This window comes from Octopus sinensis, unplaced genomic scaffold (genome assembly GCF_006345805.1).
Source record: "Octopus sinensis unplaced genomic scaffold, ASM634580v1 Contig02042, whole genome shotgun sequence".
Taxonomy (NCBI): Eukaryota; Metazoa; Mollusca; class Cephalopoda; order Octopoda; family Octopodidae; genus Octopus; species Octopus sinensis.
The window spans coordinates 267,501-289,458 of record NW_021825323.1 but is presented as its reverse complement, the minus strand read 5'-3'; the positions used below and the strand labels follow the sequence as shown (position 1 = coordinate 289,458).

The 21,958-nt window shown below is 35.8% G+C and overlaps 1 protein-coding gene across 1 annotated transcript; it reads right to left on the bottom strand.

Annotated features, from left to right (window-relative positions):
- Window positions 1–5,185: 5,185 nt before the first annotated feature.
- Window positions 5,186–5,539, bottom strand: LOC115227161 (protein FAM200B-like). Its single transcript, XM_029798074.1, has one exon. It carries the CDS (start codon window positions 5,537–5,539, stop codon window positions 5,186–5,188), a length of 354 nt encoding a protein of 117 aa, XP_029653934.1.
- Window positions 5,540–21,958: the final 16,419 nt, after the last annotated feature.

Below are 21,958 nucleotides of genomic sequence, written 5' to 3'. Positions count from 1 at the left end.
AGTTGATAAATTGATTGTTTGTATCAAAGCACTTGTTGTAAAGAACAATTATCGAAGACAATGTTTAAGGAAATTGGGTACCCACCAGAACCAATAGTTACGAGATGGGGAAGCTGGCTTAAAGCTGTTCTTACTATGCTACAAACCTGCCAAATGTTATTCAAGTATGCACTTCCTTAGAAGGAAATTCTTTGCTCATTAAAAGAGCGAAAGAATGTTTATTTAATGAACAACTTCATGAAGATCTAACGACGATAATATCACAATATTCACCTTTATTACATTTGCTTGATGATTTAGAATCGACCAATTTTACTATAAAAAAGCATTCAATTATTTGAAAACATTGGATTTTAAAGAAGACGTGTGTGGAATAAAAAAATTATATTATCAAAAGGATGAATTCCAATGATATCACAAAAATTATGAATTTCGATGATCATTCCATTTCACCTTTAGATTATTCTTTGTTGATTGAATGTCAGGCAACATCGTGCGCAGTAGAACGATCATTTTCGATTCTTAACAAAATCTTAACCAAAAATAGGAATTTTAAAGTGGATAATGTAAAATATTACTTAATTGTAAATAACTCGATAAACGATGAATAAAATTACTTTAAATTTTCATAAACGTAGTTTATATATGAAAATAAAGTAGTATTTTTACGGTCAATTATTTGGCCAATTATTTGGTCAATTTTTAAAATTTTAAGGTCAATTACATTGACTTTTTAAGGACAATTTTTATTTTTTTAAGTCAATAAAAATGTAATTTTCATTATTAATAATGTCAGTTAATAAATTCAGAGAAGAGATTGATTTGAGAAATCAATTGAGGAAGCCCGCTGCCTGTATGGAAAGCGAGTTCCCTCGGAGTATGGCTATTCCGATCCTTTGTCTTAGCCATACTCCTTCACGAGGATCATTTTTCTTTGTGGCGAGCATTCTTCCGAGTTCGCGCAAGAACTCGGCAGTCGCTGGGCCAACAGCTCCTGATGACTCAGCCGCAACAGGGGTGAATCTGTAGCGGTCCCCGAGGAAGGAATATTTTTTGGTTTTAAGGTTTTCCGCGATTGAGGCAGCTGCTCCAGGTGTCTGAACCGATTTAAGGAGATTCGTGCTTGAGTAAGTATCGACGCAAGTTGCGTCCCAGACCAAAGATCGTCCGGAGTTGCTCTACTTAGATAAAAATGTTGCTCTACTTATAACATTTCTGTCCACTCATCTTCTAATGAGAGCCCTTTTGAAAAATACCGGGGAATAAGTGGAATAAATACAATATTTTATGGTTGTAATTATAAAATTATTCCTTAGATAATTCAAGTAATGATTTGTTGAGCCCTGATCAAGTCGATGATGCAAACAATTGTCCGAATCAAATTGAAAATTCATGTAATTTGAATTTCTATCAAGTCCGAAAAGATTTCAGTTCGAAATCAACCCCATTGATCCTAATTCTAATTATTACAAAGCGATGAACAGAAAAATGAATGTTCACAATAGTAAGTATGAATTTAGTGTTGGTGATAAAGTATGCATAAAAATTAATGTTTAGGTTCGAGTTAAAAAAGACTTTGGAACAATTGTATCAAACAATCGCGTTGAGGTAGTTTAAACATTTAAATTTAATAGATAAAAAATTCGATGAGCGAAATTTCGATTGTCCCAATGTCCAGACTTGAAAAATAATTAACAAGTTATTATTCTGTGAAGTTTAATATTAATTACTGGCCTCCTCTTGGATGATGAATCGACTCGAATCGGAACCTGTCTTCGTCTGGAAATTCCCCTTTGCCACCCTCACCGGTGCAAGTGCGGCCACATAATTGACCCCGATGGTCTCCACCCCCTTTCGTGCCGCTTAAGCACCGGGCGTATCCCGAGACACGCTGGCCTGAACCACGTCGTTAAACAGGCCCTCAATGCCGCAGGCTTCCCTTCTGTTCTGGAGCCTGCCGGCCTCGACCGTGGCGACGGCAAGCGTCCAGACGGAATGACGGTCTTTCCATTCTCGGAGGGGAAGTGTCTCGTTTGGGATGTTACCTGCGCGGACACCTTTGCCCCCGGGACCGTTGCTCAGTCTGCGTCCTCCCCCGACTTCGCTTCCCGTCGGTCTGAGGAGACGAAGCGGAAGAAATACGCCTCTCTCCCACCAAATTACCACTTTGTCCCGATTGCTGTGGAGACAAGTGCAGTGATAGGGACGGCCGGAGTGTCGCTTCTGACCGAAATCGGGAAGTGCATCCACAAGTGCACGAAGGACCACCGCCAAATCGGCTGGCTGTACCAGAGGATATCGATCGCAATCTTGCGAGGTAACTCGCGTGCAATCCGAGGTGCAGCCACTGCTGACACTTAATTAGCTATTTTGAGTGTCTATTCTGATCATTTCTGGGATTTTCGTAATTTTAAAAATATGTTTGCATATTCACTGGAATTATCATTTTCAAACACTTTATCATATTAATTACAATATTGACATTAAGTTAAGCTTCAAGGTCACGTCAGGTATCACGCGGCCCATAGGCATCACGCAAATTATGTCACATAATAGTATCAAAATCGTGGCAAAATGAATTCTCAGAAATAATTACAAATTGTTGGGATAATACTTTCGGCAATGAAATATTTGTTGTTTCTGATAATCTGACGGATGATGATTTTTACTGTTTCAGACAAAATTTGTTCAGTAGTTTGAAGAAAAATTATGGTTTTTAAAAAAGAATCGATGACTATTTTTCAATAAATAATAATATTTAAGACTTTTTTGCATTAATTAAATTATTAAATTTATATTGATATTAATTTTTTGACAAAACCTCAGTTTTTGGAACACTTAGTGTTCCAATTCAAGGTCGGACTGTAATGATTTCCAATTACTCTCTAATACTTACAACCCAGAGTGAGGCTATTGGATTAGCCCACAATGCGATTAAAGAAACAGCACAGATGAGCGATTTACGGGAGGATTTTCCCATATTATATCTGCATATATAATACTTTATTTCATACAATATCTCTCCATGGGATAATGAATCAACCAAATTAAATTTAAAAAGGATTTAAAAAGGGCAGATTAAAAAAATGAAATCAAAAAATTTCAAAAAAAGTGAAAGAACCAGATTAGAGGAATAAAATCAAAAAATATCTCAAAAATGATGAAATTTCAGATAACTTAATCATTAAAAGAAACTGCATCACGAAATATTCCTTCTGAATCCGATTAAACAAAAAAAATAATACAAAGTAGAATAAAAACAAGTACAACTAAATAAAAATAACACGTGTGCGAGTTTACTATGCTTTTATTAAAAATTCATCTAATTAAACAATTTTTAATTAAAAATAAAATTTATTTATATTAAAAAATACAAACTAAAAGTTTACCACGGGGGCACAATAATAGTACGACACTGTCTGTTCCCAGGCGGTCACTCAGCTAAGTACTATTTCCAAACACTTCAAGACGCAGTATAATTAACTAGGGTGAATATACCTAAATTTATTAAACATCCGAGACCTCTTATAAACAAAATTAAACACGAGAAGCAACCAATGCATTTATTTAGCTTAAGGGCAATCGGCCAACGGGCTATGATGGTATAGCGGGTGAGTTATTAAAAAACTCCCCGACTATTGTTGATAATATAATCAAGAAAATATTAGAGTCAACGGAAATTCACTGTTCCCTTCTATTAGGACATTGAGTTTTAATCCCAATACACAAACCTGGGAAAAAAGATGAACCAAGGCCAATTATTCTACTGTCAACCTTCAGGAAAACCTATTCAACCATCAGGAAAACTGTATATAAGAACCTGTGGAAAAATACAATTCACAAAATCAAGGTGGGTTTAGAAGTGGAGCGATAGATGGCCTACATCAATATGCCAAAAATACTCAAAAATCATATACGTCCTATGAATTAACCCTACGAACGCTTTTGACAGTATTAACAGAGAAAAACTCATGAATGTTCTAAAGAACGCTTGACGAAGATCGTCTAAGACTAATAAGTCTATTATTTTCTGAAACCAATCTATCTGTGAAAATTGGAACAAGCAGTTGAGAGAATTAGGACTAATATGGGCACTCCACAAGGAAACGAGAGATTTAGCACTATCTTCTATTCTATTTATTATATTCATCGAGGCAGTCCTTAAAGAGCGGAAAGACAACATGGGGGTTCAAATATAACGACATTATCGAATTACTATAGTGCCCGGCAAAAAATGGATTTGCAATAAATTGACTTTTTTCTTTAAAAAATTATAAATTAAAATTTTAAAACAATTCTTGACAAGATTCGAATTATTAGTTTAATATTAAAAATTAAAAAAGAAGTTTGGAAGTTTGTGAAGCACGTAGAGGGATATCAACCTATTAAATTTTTATTTTTTGTTAAAATAAAAGAATCTAATTTACTATGAAGGATGCAAAAAAAAAATTTACTATGTCCAGCAAAATTTAAATTTTGCGCTAATATTCAATTTTAAAAGGAAATAATTTTTAATATTAAACAAATAATCCGATTCTTCTAAAGCCCCTTGAAGTTTAAGCTATGGATAATGGATCTGGACAGTGGTGGGTTCGATTCCGAAGGAGGCTAGTTTCATCCTGGGGTCAATTCTCGTTATTGTTCCCCTGCCCGCGAGGCAATGAGTACTTCTGGCACCTACCGAAAAAGGACTTCTAGAACTCTGGCCCTGGGACATCGTCGTCTCAGTCCGATCATGTGAGCAGGAAATACTTGACTAAGTATTACTCTAGGCCAAAAATTTACTTGAATAATTGTTATTTAAGAGTGACTTTACACGAATCGAACGAAAAAAATCAAGTAACGACGAGCACTAAAGGTATAAAAAACTTGGCTCACTAATTGGGGATAAAAATATTTACCGCAAAAGGATGATCTTCACCACCTTCTTTAAAAAATGCACAGTATCTGGATAATAAAAAAATCATGTTTCACTGAAAATTCGCATCAGATTCTAGATACTTTTGTGAAACTAATATTGCTCTCTAATTCTGGAAAATGGGGGACCTTCAAAAAACGATTTAGAAAAGCTAGATGCATTCTATAGGAACCAACTCCGTATATTGATCAGAATCTTTTTAACAACAAAAATCTCAAATGAAAAATTATACAATATATGTAAATCTAAAGTCTGGATTTCCTTTCCTTATAATTTTAGATTTAGCTCATTCATGTGAGTTGTAACATCAACCAAAAATGATAATTTTGATAGCCAAGCAAGATCTGATAATTTGGGATAATAGTTATTTTTACTGGTTAGAAAATTATCAATCTCACTTTGAAGTTTATAAAATCTATTTAATACATTACCACAGCTAAGCGATCTAACTGCAGTGTAATATGGTAATTCAAAATATTCTGATCCAAAATCGTCAAGTAAAACTTTAAACTGACGGTAATTAAGTGAGCTCCCTCTAACAAAGTTTATAATGCGAATAACTCGATTCAACACACATGAGATATTTAAACTGACGGTAATTAAGTGAGCTCCTTCGCACATAGTGCGTGCTGATGAAGGATGCAATGAATGAACAAAGTGTTTAAAATATTTAATTCCTCCAATTTATTAGTTATTTGCCCAACTAGACCCTTTTTAGAACCAGCCATATTCTTTGCCGCGTCAATCGTAACACAACTTAGTTTCTCCCATTCAAGGTAATAATCACTTATAGTTTGTTCCAATTCATCAAAAATATCTTTTCCAGTGGTTGTTCCATGAATAGAAAAAACAGATGCCAGTTCTTCAGTCATGGAAATACTCTCAGCAACTCCACGAATAAAAATAAGAAGTTGCGATGTTCCCGAAATGTCAACTGACTCATCGAATGCAACAGAATACCACTACATATTACTTGTCTTTTCACAAATTTGTAAATATATATTTTTTCCAAGCTCTTCAGTTCTTTGTGATACAGAATTCGCCGACAAACTTATTCCATTAAATAAGGAAGAATTTAGTGGGCACAAACAATTAACTGCTTCAATAATGCAATTTTTGATATACATCCCATCACTTAAGGGTTTCCCGTGTTGTGAAATAATTTTCGTTATCTTGTATCTAGTTACATTTTCATTATTTTCAAATTTTTTTATAAGGCCTTGTTGAATTTGTAAAGTACGCTTCAGCGATTCAACTTTATCCTCACGTAGCTTTCCAGTGTACCTGGAATATATCGAAGCATGATTCGTTTCATAGTGACATCGAATGTTATACTCCTTCATAACAGAGAGATGTTCGTGGCATATTAAACAATAAGCTTTCTGCTTTAATTCATCTTTCGCAAAAAAACTTTTTCATATTAGGCACAGCAACAAACAAAAATCTAATGTTAATCCTGATAAGTTTTTTCGAATTGAATCTTGAAAAATAGTTTAATTTTTTAACTAAAGTTTTATTTGAGCTAATTATTGAGGTATTAATTGAATATCTCGAAATAGTGCGCGGGTCGGATAAAATGTTGTCGCGGGGCGTAGTTTGGTTACGCCTGATCTAGACCAATCAGCATGAACGTTATTTTATCAAGATGGCAACTATTTGGACATATCTTTAAACTGGATAATACTACGCCATGTAATAAAATATTGGGTGAATAGTTCCACACCGGAAGTCATGGGTATCTAGAGCGACCAAGGAACACGCTTGTAACAACAAGACTGATAATGAGTTGAACGCTATGACTCATGAAAAAAATGGAACAGAAGAAAACGGCTGATATTGGGAGAGATCCAGTATATTCAGGGCCACTGTATTCAATTGTTAACAAAGAGAACATGACTATTTAATCTTTCATGAACATTAAAGGAAATTATCTCCTGAATAATATTAATTTTAAATCGCTACATTTGACTCTTCAAATGTTTGGATGAACAGAATGCCAAGTTTAATTACAAATAGAATCAACTTTCGGGAGGATGGTAAACGTCCTGACGGCCTAACGACTTTCCCCTTCGAAAATGGCAAGTCGCTCATCTGGGACGCAATTTGCACGGACACCTTCTCTGCCGGAAACATCTTTACGTCAGCCGCAGAGCCGGGCTCCGCATCAGATAGGGAAATATTGATCAGGAATGGACATGGCTTTTCCAATGCATATCAATAGCCATCTTGCGTGGGAATTGCCATTCCATCTTATTCTCTGCTACTAATTAAATTCGTGTTCAGTATCTCTGTATATCATCCTGTCAGTTTAATTGATAAATATAATCAACTCCGTCAGAAAGTGATTTAAAGGGAAGCATACTTCGTGATTTATATAAAATTATTATTATTAGAACCAAGATCACCGTCCAAAACATAAAACTAATTAATCAGGTGATCCCGGCTTCTCTGAGGAGGGTCCTCAACTTTGCCCGGTGCTCCTCCCTTGTCCCGGCACAATTTCTGTGAGGGCGCGGTGGTGGTGTTTTAGGCCCTGTAGCCCCGAGGTTTCTTCTCAAGATTTCATTAAATGGGGCGATGAGTAGATGTTCGTTCGGTCCTTGTAGTGCTTTTCGGAAGCGATCTTGAGTTTTCTCGATTTTAACGCGGTTCGTTCCACTGATAAACCCTCTCCACGCCTCACAAGCATAGCTAAGGGAGGGTTCGATGAATTGCCGGTATAGTGCTTGTCGAGCGGGGAAGCTGATTCACTGTCCGCATTTTCGAAGAAATACTTTCAAGATGTTCAGTTTCTTAATGCACCTCGTAGTAATATTATCGACTTGTTGAGAGAAACACATATGACTGTCGTGAGTCACCCCGAGGATTTTCTGGGATTTTTGAAACGGGATTTCCATGTTATTTAGATACAGGTTCACCACCGTTTTCCCAAGGTTCCTTGCTGAGGTCATAAGCGTGGTGACCGATTTTTCCGGACTCGTTGATAGTCGATTTAGCGAGAGCCAACTTTCGAGATTGTTAAGGTGGTTCTGCAGTTTTGTACTCGCCGTGTTCACCTCGCGGCTCCGGGTAGCAATTACAATATCGTCAGCGTACGATAATATGATTGAATCTTTGTCGTTTGGTAGCGGGAGATCCGATTAGAATAAGTTGAACAGGGCTGGGGAAAGGGGAGAGCCTTAAGGGACCCCGTTTGGAAAATATCGAGAAATCGATCTTGTATTGTTTTGTTGGATTTTGGCTCTTCGGCCGCTGAGGAAGTTAGCTAACCACATTTTCAGTCTTGGGTGAATTCCACTAAGGTATATTTTCCTTGTCAGTATTTTTCTGGGTACGGAGTCAAAAGCCTTATGGATATCCACTGAGCACATAACCGTTTTTTGGTTATACGGTTTGGTAGATAGTCCATCTGAGATGAAATTCGTCAAAGTGACAAGGTGCGAGGTGGTTGATTTACCACATTAAAATCCATGCTGAAAGTCCAAGTCCGGGAGATATTGTTTGATGTGGTTGAGTATAAGTTTTTCCAGAGCTTTGGAAAGGACGCAGAGGAGAGATATTGGCCTGTAGGACGCCGGGTTGTCTTTTGGTCTCCCTGGTTTCAGAATAGAACGAATGTGTGCCATTTTCCATAGTGTGGGTATTGCGTTGTTGTTTATAGAAAAGTTGTAAATTTGACAAAGAGCTGATATTGCCACCGGTCCTAGGTTTTTCACCAGAATAGTAGGAATTCCGTCAGGTCCACAAGAGCCAGTGCTTCTTAAATTTCTGATGGTCTGGGACACCTCCTCTTGAGTGAGGATAATCCTGTCCCGACATCTTCGAGGTTTCAACGACTTCAGGCATTGTCCATCGTATTTCCTGTAGGGGATGTTGCTGATCCCAGCGTAGAACTTTATCAGTTTGTTGGTGAAGGGAACCGCATTATTCTCACCCGATTCAAATCTCTCGGGGTTTGTGAATCTTCTTAGGGAAGCCCATACTTTTGTTAGTGGGACCTCCACAATTAATCCTCTGGCGAACTTTTCGGCCCTCCGGTACCGTTTGTCTTTTGCAGAATATATTTAATATAAAATATATTTAAATTAAATTTATTTTTCTATAAAAATGTCATCCTTATAGAAAGGAGTAAATTGATTTATTTATTGAATTTATTGACATAAAAAATAAAAGATCAATAGTGATTAACTGAAGTGTTCATTTGAAATAGCCCCTTTTCTGAAACAGCTAAAAGTTTATGTTGAATAACTAACTGATTTTTTTTTATATAGAAAATGAAAATACAAATAAGTGCGATAATGAAAAAGAAAGAAACAATCAGATAGGGAAATATTTGCGAATAATTTTGATAAGTAAAACCCATGTAAATTATGTTTCCTTCCTTATCATATTGGGGTAAATCTATATTAGTTAACAGTATAATACCTTCGATTAATAATCTAGAAATATTTTCATCAAATGTATAATTATAATGAATATACAACTCATTACTTATATTGTCGGAATTTGTCATTATCTAAAAACAAAATTTAAACCAAAAATTAATAAAAATATAGCAATATATACCAACCAAAACAATATCTATATGTTGATCAAATTCTATTAAAAACAAAATTTTTAAATAAATAAAACATTAAAATTAATAAAATAAATCTTTAACAATAAAATTAATTAAAATGCCAAATGTAATCGTCCGTCAATCACACGGTCTTCGGAGAAGTTTGCCAGTGCAATGTCACAAGGACAACAACATCGTGGCACGTGAAGACGAGCTTAACCTCATCCACCACCACCACATGGTGGAGGAGGAGGCCCACGATCACTGGATATTTGCCCAATTGTCCTCCCTCTTCTAAAAGCAATAAATATGAATTATACTGTCTATTATTCCTGTTAGGATTTCCAGTCGATAGAGAGGTAATTAAAGGCTAATTAATTATTTAATTAATTTACTTCGAAGAGAGTTGTGATGCTAAATAATGTAATATATAAGGAAATACAATTCAGATAGAAAGGTGTATATTCCGGAAATAATTCCCAGTGGATCAAATCTACGGGAGTTTGTAACTCGTCCTAAAAATAATAGTTGGATATCACAGACCGCCACTGATGTGCATACAGCAAAGCACACACAACGCAACGTATATAGTTTTATTTATTGAAATTTTTGTCGAGATTTTAATATTAAAAATTATTGTCGAGGTTTAAATATTAAAAGTTCCTGGCATGACGGGAGTTCTTTGGAAAGCATCCAAACGCGATGGTTGTTGGGGACCTGAATGCCAAGAACCAAGAGCTTGTTTTCAGAGTAATCAACGCTCATGGTTTGGCTCTGAAGACGCTGGTTGAAAACCTCGGATCTCGGTTTTACATGGGTTTTACTAACTCTGGATCAATTGTGGATCATCAGAACACTGGGCTACATATCGAGGCTGCCCATCAGTGAAAAATGATAAAACTACAGAAGCCAATCAACCTTCAGATTCCGGACTGTACACGGTCTCTAAAAAAGCCCCAATTGTGAATCCAGTTTGGAAGAAACAGCAAATTGTGACTCCAGTTTGAAAGAACCTTCTGCTAACAGAAGTCTTTGAAAGCAATTTATCTATTGGAACCGAATCAGATGAGCCTATGGACTCAAAATATAATGACAGCTATACTGAGACTATAGGTCTGGAAGTACCAGAAGTTTCAAAATCAACTCCGGAGCAAAAACCAACGAATTACAGGTGTCTCAAAAAAAGTTCCCTTTAAAAAGAAAGTCAATATGCGATAGACAAGTCGCTTAATTGAGGTGGAAATCATTAAATTGAGATTGAAAGATCTCTAACGAAAAAGAGCAATACTTACAGGAGATGGTGGAGCTCCCACGCAAGGGCTGCAACCAACCCGTGTAAAAGACTCTCCTCTGGTCACCCTCGTGAACGCCATATCAATGGCGTTTCGGGCTGATCTGGCTCGTGGATTTCCACCAGCCGGATATCTTAGTAGTAAACGAGTCAAATTTTTTTTATTTAACCCAAGAATCACCAACAGTTAATTAGGGTAATTAATTATGTGATTCCAACAATCCTCAAGATCTTTCTCAGTTTTCCCGATGTTGGAATCGGGACCCAACGCAAGTGCGGGACGGGCGGGGAGCAGTTTTTCTGAGGAATTGAATCGGGGTGATGTGCTTCTGGTTGTTAAGGTCTTGGTCTTTTGGCAGGTGGTCCTGTTGGATGGCTAAGAAGCCCTGGTTGGGCGAATGTACTCTAAGAAATTAGCTGAAAACAAAACTCAAGTCAAAATTAAGAAATTAGCTGAAAACAAAAACTCAATTGTTGATTTCTTCAAACGCAACCAATTTGCACTAATTGCTGGAGATCTAAATTCTAAATGCCTATCTTTTGGCTGTCGAAAAGAAAATTGAGATGGAAAAATCTTGCGGGCTATATCCGATCAAGTTGGTTTTGATGTTTCAATATCAGAGAAGCCAAATCATTTTTCACGCCTAATTTCACCCTCATTGAAGCTCTTATGTGAACTCCTGAGGAAAATTGAAGACATAGGCAGTGATTATGCCCCCAGATGATGACTATAATGCTGTATCCGACATTAATGGAGGATATCTTTTTGCACTATAGAACTGCAAACACGGACTGGGCCTTCTATAAACTATTCATTTCTTCTGAACTTGGAAACTCCTGTTTGACAGTTTAGGAGAATGAAGATGCAATAGAAAGAACAGATGACTATGTTAGAAGCCTGTTGAGCAGCTTCGTGGAGAACTACTCTGAAAAAATCTACTCAAAGCAGAAAATCCTAAATAGTTCCGAGGTCTATGAAAATACATTGTCTTTAAAAAATAATACTTATGTCAAAGCTTAAAAGATGCTAGGATCCCTAGGACAAAACTCTACTTAAAATAAAGAATAAGTGCCATTGAAAAATCACTCTGTCATACAGCTCAAATTGAAAAGGAACGTGCTTAGTTACGCCAATCAAAAATGCTCCATCCAAAACACCCTAAATTTTGGACAGCTTACAGTAAAATAACTGGAACCCAAACGAAGGGTAAAGTAATTTGTCCGCGACTTCCGGGAGGATGCCTGTTGAGCCAAGAGGAGACTACCGAACTCCTCCGCAATATCTCGTAGTTGTTTTGGAAGCAGATCCATCTGCCTCCTCACCAAAGCAGATTACGCAAGCAGATTGAAACGTTACCCGATTACAGAATCTAAGACTCGAGAAGCAATAAGGGCAGTCAAAATGCGGTCCCAGGGTATAACAAGATTCCAATGGCCTGTTTCAACCATACAACAAATTTTTTGGTGTCTCTGCTCACAAACCTTTTTGATTCCAGCCTCCAAAATCATGGAAAAAAACTGAAGTTTGAATGGTTCGAAAACCTAAGAAGCCTAAAGATGCTTCGAGCTATAGGCCTATAAACCTAATTTGTTCTACATCAAAGATAATGGAGAAAATCACCTAGTACTGCATATAGAAAACTAGTACTGCATATAGAAAAGAATCATTGGGTCTCTCACGATCAGTGGGGTTTTCGTCCGGTCCTGTGCTGACTGCATCTGTCGACTGAATTCGATAATATCTAAGGCACGAGATTCTGGTTTATCGACCAGTATTGTCTGTTTGGATGTATCAAAGGCTTTCGACAGTGTCTGTCACTCCGTCTTGCTGGAAAATCTTGAAAATAGCGACATTGATGCAGAAACCTCTGGATGGCTAACGAGTTTTTTGAATGGGATAAACTCTTTTGTTAAGTATCTTAGCAAGGATTCGAAATTCATTCTTCAAAAAAGGGAAGTATCTCACTGCTCAGTCCTCAGCCCATTATTGTTTTACGTATGGCAGACTTTCCAAAAAATTTCGCCTACCCCAGGAGACTTTGCTATTCATTTCCGGGTAGCTATTCTTCCTTTGCTGATGTATGGGGTGAAAGGGTGAATCTCGTTCCCTTCTAATCGAAGAATTATAAAACTACTGGAAAAAACAAGAAGATTAGCGCTCAAGGTGGCCTTTGGCGTAAATCTGAGACAGAAAATACCGAACTCTCACGAAACTTCTCCAATGATTGGTGACCTTGTCGAGTTTCTAGCCAAGAGAAGGAAATAGCCATGGAAGACTTAGTGTGTAAGGCCTACTACTAGCTCTTAATTTTATTTCCGGTATTTCTGTGAAAATAAACCTATCTTCTCTTAACAAGTTGTTTTTAAGTGTAATTGACAATTTTTTTAATACAAATAGACAGTTAGAAAAGGGAGAAAGATTGTTTAAAACTACGCAGGTTAGGGCGCCCTCCCAGCCTCACGGATTGCGAAGCAGTTGCCGCGGATTGTTATTAATATACAATACATCAAATGCCATAAAGTCGGATTAAGCTATTGGGGGAATCATAAAATGACAGAAGTCTTAAATGCCGTTTTTCTCTGATTAGAATTGCTTTGTAGAGTCCTAACTGCCTAATTTTAACAAATATCGATCAAGCATGTTGAAGGGTATTTAGCAACAACTATGTTTTTTGATATCATCAAAATTTTGCTCGGTGTTAATAGAGCTTCTACTCAATGACTAAAACTTTAAGTTATTTTATTAAGACTGTGGACTGAAACATAAATTCAAGTTGGCGACTAACACCTCATATGTGGATCTAATTAGAGTCTTAAAAACATCAATTAATTTTTCAAATTACGTAAAGTAAATAAGCTTTCTTGATTTTTAAGCAAATTGCCTGAAAAAGTGACATCACCGACGAAAAAAGCAACTACTAAAGAAACCTGCAGCAAGTTTCGACGATCAGATCCCCAAAGTTCTAGTGCATATTGACGGAATTGTTGCTGTGGAAACAGTCTGCCCCGAATATATAGGGTAATATCGTAACACAGGCGATTAGTCCTAAATACTTTTGGCGGACGTTTTTGACGAGGTTGTAGTGTGTTTTCGAAACGTTTAACTTGGGTAGCTTAAGTTATCTTCCATTTGAAAAGAAAACTTAATTCTTAAAAGAACTCGTCAGATTTATTGATCTTATCTCAATAATAAAATGGTATGGTGTGTGTATGTGTGTGCGCGCACCAACTTAAAATTAACAAAATACAGATAAATTGTGAAAATCCGAACTAGGATGTCAAATATCAGTTCGGATATTTGATACCAAAAAGGTGTAGACTACACTCTCTGGCCCGTCATAAATAATGCTAGAAACGTCCGACAACCGGACAAATTTTAGACAAAGAGATGGATCTAAGTAGATCGCCACTATACGTGGCTTTCTTATGTACAGTTCTCACGTAATATTACTGAAACCGTAAAATTTGGAAAAGGAAGTGTGATGATATGGGGTGCATTTACGTCTGAATATTTTAGCAATCTGGTTTGGATAAAAAAAATAATGAATGGATCATTTTGGCAAACAATTTGTTGCCATTTCTGGAAAAAAATAGGATTATTGATCCAATTTTTCAACAGGACAACGACCCAAAACACACATGTGTGCTTGCAAAAATATTCTTTGAGACTAATAATATCGAATTGCTACCTTGGCCAGCGCAAAGCCCGGATCTTAACCCCATTGAACACATATGGAGCTATATGAAGGCAAAAATAAAGGGGAAATCGTATTCCAAAAAAGAGGAACTTTTTGAAGAATTACAAGAAATTTGGAATGAGATAGGAGCGGATTATGCAAAATCATTGGTAGGAACTATGAGTGAACGAATATTGTCTGTAATTGCGACACGTGGTGGGCATACTAAATTTTAATTTGTAAATAAAATTTTGTTCGTTTTTTATTTTGGTTCAGATTATACTTTTGCCGTAAAAAGTCAGTAAATATATTTTTTTGCAAAAATAAAAATATTGGTCATTGTTTATATATTGTTAAAATTCTATTTAGATATTTTTTTTGATTCGTTTCTTGGAAATTTTAGGAAAAATGTAGTGTTCGTTTTTTATTTTGGTTTACTGTATGTCGTTTTCATATAATTTAACACAAAGCTCAGTGAGAATGCAAGTCAACCTGGTGTAACAACAGTTTCTAGTGTTATTAACGGCACCAAGCCAGTATCAGCATAAAAGCATAAATTTACTATACAAGAGCTTTGAAAAATATTGTTGCAACCAGTCAAGATTCCAACTTAGAGGCGTTCAGTTATTCTATTTCAGACGATAGCTTCGCACCACTGACTTTTCAGTCAAGTGCATGAACCAAATGTCTGATTCTGCAATTCTTTACGTAATTTGCAGAATTGTTGTTGCAACGACACTCAACCAGTAGGGTAAAACTATCCTATCTCACGATTGTTTGAACTGATTCACGTTTCTTGTTAGTGGGTGACAAATCCTACATTTTGCGATTTATGCTTCGCGGAAGAGCCAACATCGAGGGATCAAAAAGCACCGTCGCTATGTACGCTTGGGTACCACAAGCTAATGATCCCTGTGGTAATTTTCTGTCACCTTTAACTTAAAGCTAATAAAAGCAAAAGGATCGATAGGTCAGGCTTCTCTTCACGCTTACATTAAGGGTACTGGACAGAAATCACACTGTATCAAAAGCGTTTACGACTATCGCAGTGATTTATTGTTATTATACAGTCAGATTGGTTTTCTCCATCCCAGTTCTACTTTGGTTGATCACTGTCCTAACACACAATGCTCAACTACCACCTACGCAACAATAAAACAAACAATAGTAAAGACTCAACCCATAAAGCCAATCCTTCTATTAAAGGTGCATATCTAGTTTGCCGACTTTCCTTACCAGCGTTTATTTATTGACCAGAGGCTGCTAACCTTGGAGACCTGCTGCGGTTATTGATACGGGCCAAGTGACTGTTAAACTGTAAAGGCGTTTTATGAAACATCAGGTGTACACTGAACACGGCAAAAACTGAAATGTTCTGGGGAAAGGATCGTAATTATCAACAACTTTTTTTTGCTAGCTAAACCATTTCAAGAGAAACCGACCCTTTAGAAGAAAAGATAACTCTTCCCAGAACACTTGCCGCCATAGACCGCATAAATAGCCTTCTTAGCTTCGGGAATACTAACTCCATTCCCTTTCGCACACAGGCTACACTAATTATTTCAAATGACTTAAAACGTGCTTTTGACTGAATAACTTATGTACAACTCCTGTTCACATGAAAACCTTCTCAACATAGACCCTCAAAGTTTTCATTTGAGTAATTGCTACTAACACCAAGATTTGCACTAGGGAACAGTTCTACCAGCATTCACACGCTTGGCTCCCATGCTACCGCCACGTTTCTCCTACTCGTCGTAGCTACCTTTCTTCATTAGCCAATGCGGTAAAACTGGTACAACGCTCTAGTATAGGTTAAACGCTACAACGCTATCCATTTTAAAAGCCAGTTAATTCAGCAAGTGAGTTATTACAAACTCTTTAGAGGATTCCGACTTTTATGGTCACCTTCCAGTTGTCATAATCAACTGACACTTTTCATGGTATCATGTGTGCGTCAAGTCTGGTTCCTTAACTAGGCGTTTGGTTAATCCCACAGCGCCAGTCATGATTACCATAATTAATCCACATAGTACTTTAATTTTACATGTGTCTCCAATCAAGTGAGCAACATATCTCACGTGTTTAAAGTTTGAGAATAGCATGCACCTAATCTGACAACAGATCTCTAATTATTCGCTTTAACATATGAAACTTTTTTACGAATACCAGCTACAGTGGGTCAAATTAGTCTTGGGACACTTGTATATTTTTAATAAAATTTTCTTTTCTTAAACATACCTGGCATATTTTAGCCGTGCATGGACGTGTTTCTTAGTAAGCAGCGGAACTTTACGTGGACGACATTTATGGAACCCTTCTTTTCTTAGGGCATTTGTAACAGTCTGTGAGCATACTGGTGTTCCTATCTCACCCAAGTAAGTAGAGAGTTGTTTACGAGATAATCTCGGATTATCAAGCACTTTTCGTCTAATTATGGAAATTGATCGAGATGATATTTTTTTTGGTTGTCCTGATCTTGACTTATTTTTGGTAGTTTTAAATAATTTCCATTTATTGATAATGTTCCATACTGTACTCTTCGGAATATGAACACTTTCGGAAATTTTTCGGATTGAGTTTCCTGCATTATATTCAAGAATTATAAGTTTTTTTATTTCTTCATGAATGTTCCTTTCGCTTAAGCATGTACAAAATATTAATCGCAAATAATGCTAATAATCATTTAAATATACGAATTAATCCGGAATTAGTATAATTTCGTTGATCGATATGTAGATCAATTCAATTATTTTATCAAAAAGTAAATAAATAACTAACTTTTTTTTTTAAGTCAAATATAAATATTTGCAAGAAAGAAATTAAAGATAGCTAACTAACTGTCCCAAGACTAACTAACTGTCCCAAGACTAATTGGAACATGATATTCTATCTGTTGAAAATAAATGTGAAATTTTTCTATAAATAAAACGAATTTTGTAATTTTTTTATGATCTAGGATGTAAAGAAAACTAGGAGCACTATTATACTATTGGAAAAAATTAAATAAAAACAGCTATATTAACGAAAATAAAATTTTATTAAAAATAAACAAGTGTCCCAAGACTAATTTGACCCACTGTATATCCTGAGAGAAATTTCGGAGAGAACCAGCTACTAGATGGCTCGATTAGTATTTCGCCTTTATACCCCGTATCGACAATCGATTTGCACATCATAACTGCGATTGACCATTGTTTCCACTGGCTTCGTCTTAACTAGGTATGGTTTGCCATCTTTTGGGTCTTAACGCATTAGCTAACACTTCCTAGTAAACCGTAGTTACAACTAGTGGTGTATATCGTAGGTTTAACGCTTTTAAGTCTGGTTACTTTTATTAAGCCGCATGGAATAACTCTACTAGACCTGCTAGTACGGTAATCTCCTTAGTCTGTGTTTTAAGACGGGTCCAACAGAACCCTTATGCATGTTAATCATCCAAAAGCTAATCCTCTGTACTCACCAACAAGCTGCTAGAAGGCATAGTCTAACTATAGCAAAGGCCTACGCACTAGCACACCGATATTAACGACGAGCTTTCCAACTGCAGTAACTTTAGTATACACTGGAACTGGAATTGCCGCGGCAGCTGGCACCAGACTTGCCCTCCAATAACATTTATTAAAGCTTTTACAGTTATTTCATTACGATCTCCTGGTAAATGCCCGGATCCGTTATGTCTTTATGACAAAAGTGGATAATTTATGCACCTGTTACAATCCATAAATCTGGCAGTCATTTCTCATACTCCCTTTCCAGAATCGAACCCTGATTTCCCGTTACCCGTTATAACCACGGTAGGCCACTATCTCACCGTCAAAAATTGACGAGCGCACATCTAATTGATACGTCGGAGGCACTTCTTGTGATCAGCAAGTTTACACAGAGTCAACTAATTCTAATAATTGCGCTGCAAGAAGCTGTACGTATGTATTAGCTCTAGCTTTACAGCAGTTATTCACCGTCGTGTGAAATTATCAAGTTAGTTATGTTCGATTTAATAAGCAGTTTATTGGAAAGCATGAACTCTCACTTGCATGACTTAATCTGTAAGATAAGCATATGACTACTGGCAGGATCAACCAGGTATCTATTACTTCGACTAGAACGCCAAACAAAGGATGTTCAAGGGAATTCAATAAAAACCAGCCTTTAGCGGTTCGAGTCCATATGCAGAACATAGCCACTCACTCCAACACTAGCGCAATACTGTAAGGACCAAAATAAATCGCCAGTTTGCATAGGACAATAAGAAAAACCAGCGCCAAGTAGCACCGTAAACAAAACTGACCATCTCGTATACTCGTCAGGCTTATTTTATTAGCTACCTGTAATCTATACTTACTCCAACACAACCCATAAAGCTCAATACTGCATAGGCCAAAATAAATTACCATCTTCAATAGGTACAATAAAAATAACCAGTGGCAACTCTGACTGTAAGAAAAACCTGTCCATCTCGTATACGCGTTCAGGCTTATTTTATTGGCTAAATGTAACCCACACTCACTCCAACGCAAACCAAAAGTACAATACTGCACGGGTCAAAATAAATCGCCATCTGCAATAAGCACAATAAGTATTAGAATGTTTTAATAAATATTTAGTCTGCAATTTTAACTAAAAAAATTGGTTCTGCCTCCAGTGCGATTCCATTTCTTACCTGTGACAAACTTGTTTATGAAGAAGGCATAAATGTGAAAACCATAGCGATCGCAATCTTGCGAGGTAACTCGCTTGCAATCCGAGGTGCAGCCACTGGTGACACTTAATTAGCTATTGTTTTTCTTTAATTAAAAATTATAAAATGAAAAGCATATATTATCCGAAAAATGTGAAACAAATTATAAGAAATCTTGATACGATCTTCACATTATCCTTATGAATTATGTTAATTATTCGCTTGGAATACCATATTTAAAATAATTAACTTAAATTTAATTAACCTAGAAAGTGATAAATTATGAATTTTGGCTATTCTAAAGATATGAAACAACTATGAATGGAAAATTATCATATTTCACAATTGATTGGCGAAGGATCATTTGGCAAAGTTTACAAAGGTTTAACAAAACATTTTGGAAAAGTTTTAAATCTTAAATTCATTTTTAAAATTGTCGCTATAAAATTCATCCCCAAACTCAATCGTTCCTACAAAGAACTACAAAACATTAAAAGAGAAATCGAGATAATGCAAAAATTACAGCACCCAAACGTCATAAAAATACAGTAAAGTCTCTCGAATCCGCCAGATTTTGCCGATCCCCGAAATTGGCGGATTCGAGAGACTTATCGATTTTTTAATCCATTAATAATTTAAATTATTAAGTCAAAATAATTAATTAAAAACAAAAAAATCAGTAAGTTTCGACTTGTTTCTTCTTAGAGTTTGGATCATTGAAGATCCAATGTTTTCAATATACTCAAGATTTTCTATATTAAAGAATTCTTCTTGATTATAGAACTCTTTTAATTTGTTTAAAGCGATAAAAGCCTCGTTAATGGTAACAACTTTCTGACTTTGTTCACACGGTTCTTCGCTAATTTCTTGTTCTATTTTTTCTGAATTATTTAATTCAAGTTCTTCACTTTCATTATATTCAATCTCAATATAAAGACTTTCTTCTAACGGATCAATAATATTCATTTTTTCCAGATATTATCATAATTTTCAATTAAGGGATTTTCATAATTAATACAGTCGGACCTCGGTTTGAGCCACTTGGTGGCTCATAAACCGAGGTTGTATCATAACCGAGGTTCGCTAATACCTAATTAACAGTACTTTAAAAAATAGTTCACAAGAAACAGATAGAACAGTTCATAAGTTATACTTTTTTGAAATAATGCGTAATCTTTTCTCCAAAACGATTTTTATCCCGTAAATTAATCATTATTTTTTTCCTTAGCGCGTAGAAATCATTTAATAATTCTGGAGAAAGTTTGCATATATTTTCCTCCATATTATTAATAAGAGTCAGTGGATCTATGATGTCTGTTGATTCAGGCCCATTATAAAAATTTATTTCGCTTTCAAGCAATTCTTCGACAAAGACTTCGTTCACCATTTCTGTCACGTCCGTATGAATCTTCGAATTGATATTTATTGTTTCCTCCCATCTACACTCAAAAATTTTTTTCCAACAATTTTGAATTTGATTTGAAGTTACATTGGCCCAGGCTTCAGAAATTGTTGCATCACAATCCGTAAATTGAGACTTTTGATTGCTTCCAAAAAATTGCTTCTATTTTCACAAATGCATACGAATTCGATAAGTAAATTACTGTAATTTGTCTTCAGTGCTTTAATTATGCCCATATCCAATGGCTGAACTAACGATGTAGTGTTTTTAGGTAAATATAAAAAATCAATGTTTGAATAATCAGATAGTCTATGAGAACTAGCATTATCCAACAACATTAATATTTTTCGGTTTTCAGAAAGCATTCTGGTATTTAATTAAAAAACCCAGCTTTTAAAAATTTCAGTTGTCATCCACGAATTTTTAGAAGAAGAGTACATGACGTTAAAAACATCAGGATTGAATTGTTTTAAGCTGAGGTTTTCGATATTTGCCGATAATTAAAGGCTCTAGTTTCTCTCCAAGATAACTGCAGCATAGAAGCAGGCTAACCCTTTCCTTGTGCTGCTTAAAACCAAACGAATTTTCACCACATTGTACAAATGACTTAGTTGGTGTATTTTTGAAATAAAGTGCAGTTTCGTCGCAATTAAATACATTTTCTTTACCATAATAAACAACTTTTGTATCTAATTCTTGGAAAAAATGAGGGAGCATGGATGTATCTGCGGAACCCTTTTCACCACACAATGTTTTGTATTGTAAATTATGTCGTTTCTTGAATCTTTGAAGCCAACCATTAGACGATTTGAAATTATTCAATGATAATTTTGAAGCGACCATCGAGCCAATTTTCGTAATGGTCGGTCCAGATAAGGGAACTTTTTCAAGTCGCAATTTGTGAAAAATTTCGAAAACTTTAAGATCGAGATTTTTAAGCTTCTCAGAATCACTAGTTTGCTCGGATAAATCAGAATAAATAGTTCCATTATCAAGAAAAGGGAAATATTTTTTATACGTGAAATTGTAGCCCTGCTAACTTTGAAGATTTCCGCAATTCTGCACTCTGAAAGCTGGTTCCGTTTAATATATTGGGCTATTTCGAGTTTTTTTTCGTGATCAATTTTCATTTTAGGCATCTAGAAAACATAGAACAGTTGAAAATACTTCAACAAAGATAACAACGTGACAAGGAAAAAATTCTTTAAAATAAACGATAAAATATATAAAATAAAAATAATTATATTACAAAATATTTAGTTTATAGCAATTTTTAGATGGCTCATAACGAGGTCTATTTTTAATTGATTTTTACAAACCCTTAGGAAAAAAGCAGTTTCAAAAAACGTGGCTCAAAAATAGAGTTTGTATCATAAAGCGAGTATGGATCATACCCGAGGTCTGGCTCATAACGAGGTCCGACTGTATTTT

Bases quoted from the DNA above. Each gene is read 5' to 3' on its own strand.
- LOC115227161 (XM_029798074.1), bottom strand. From the start codon at position 5,539: ATGTGCGAAGGAGCTCACTTAATTACCGTCAGTTTAAATATCTCATGT.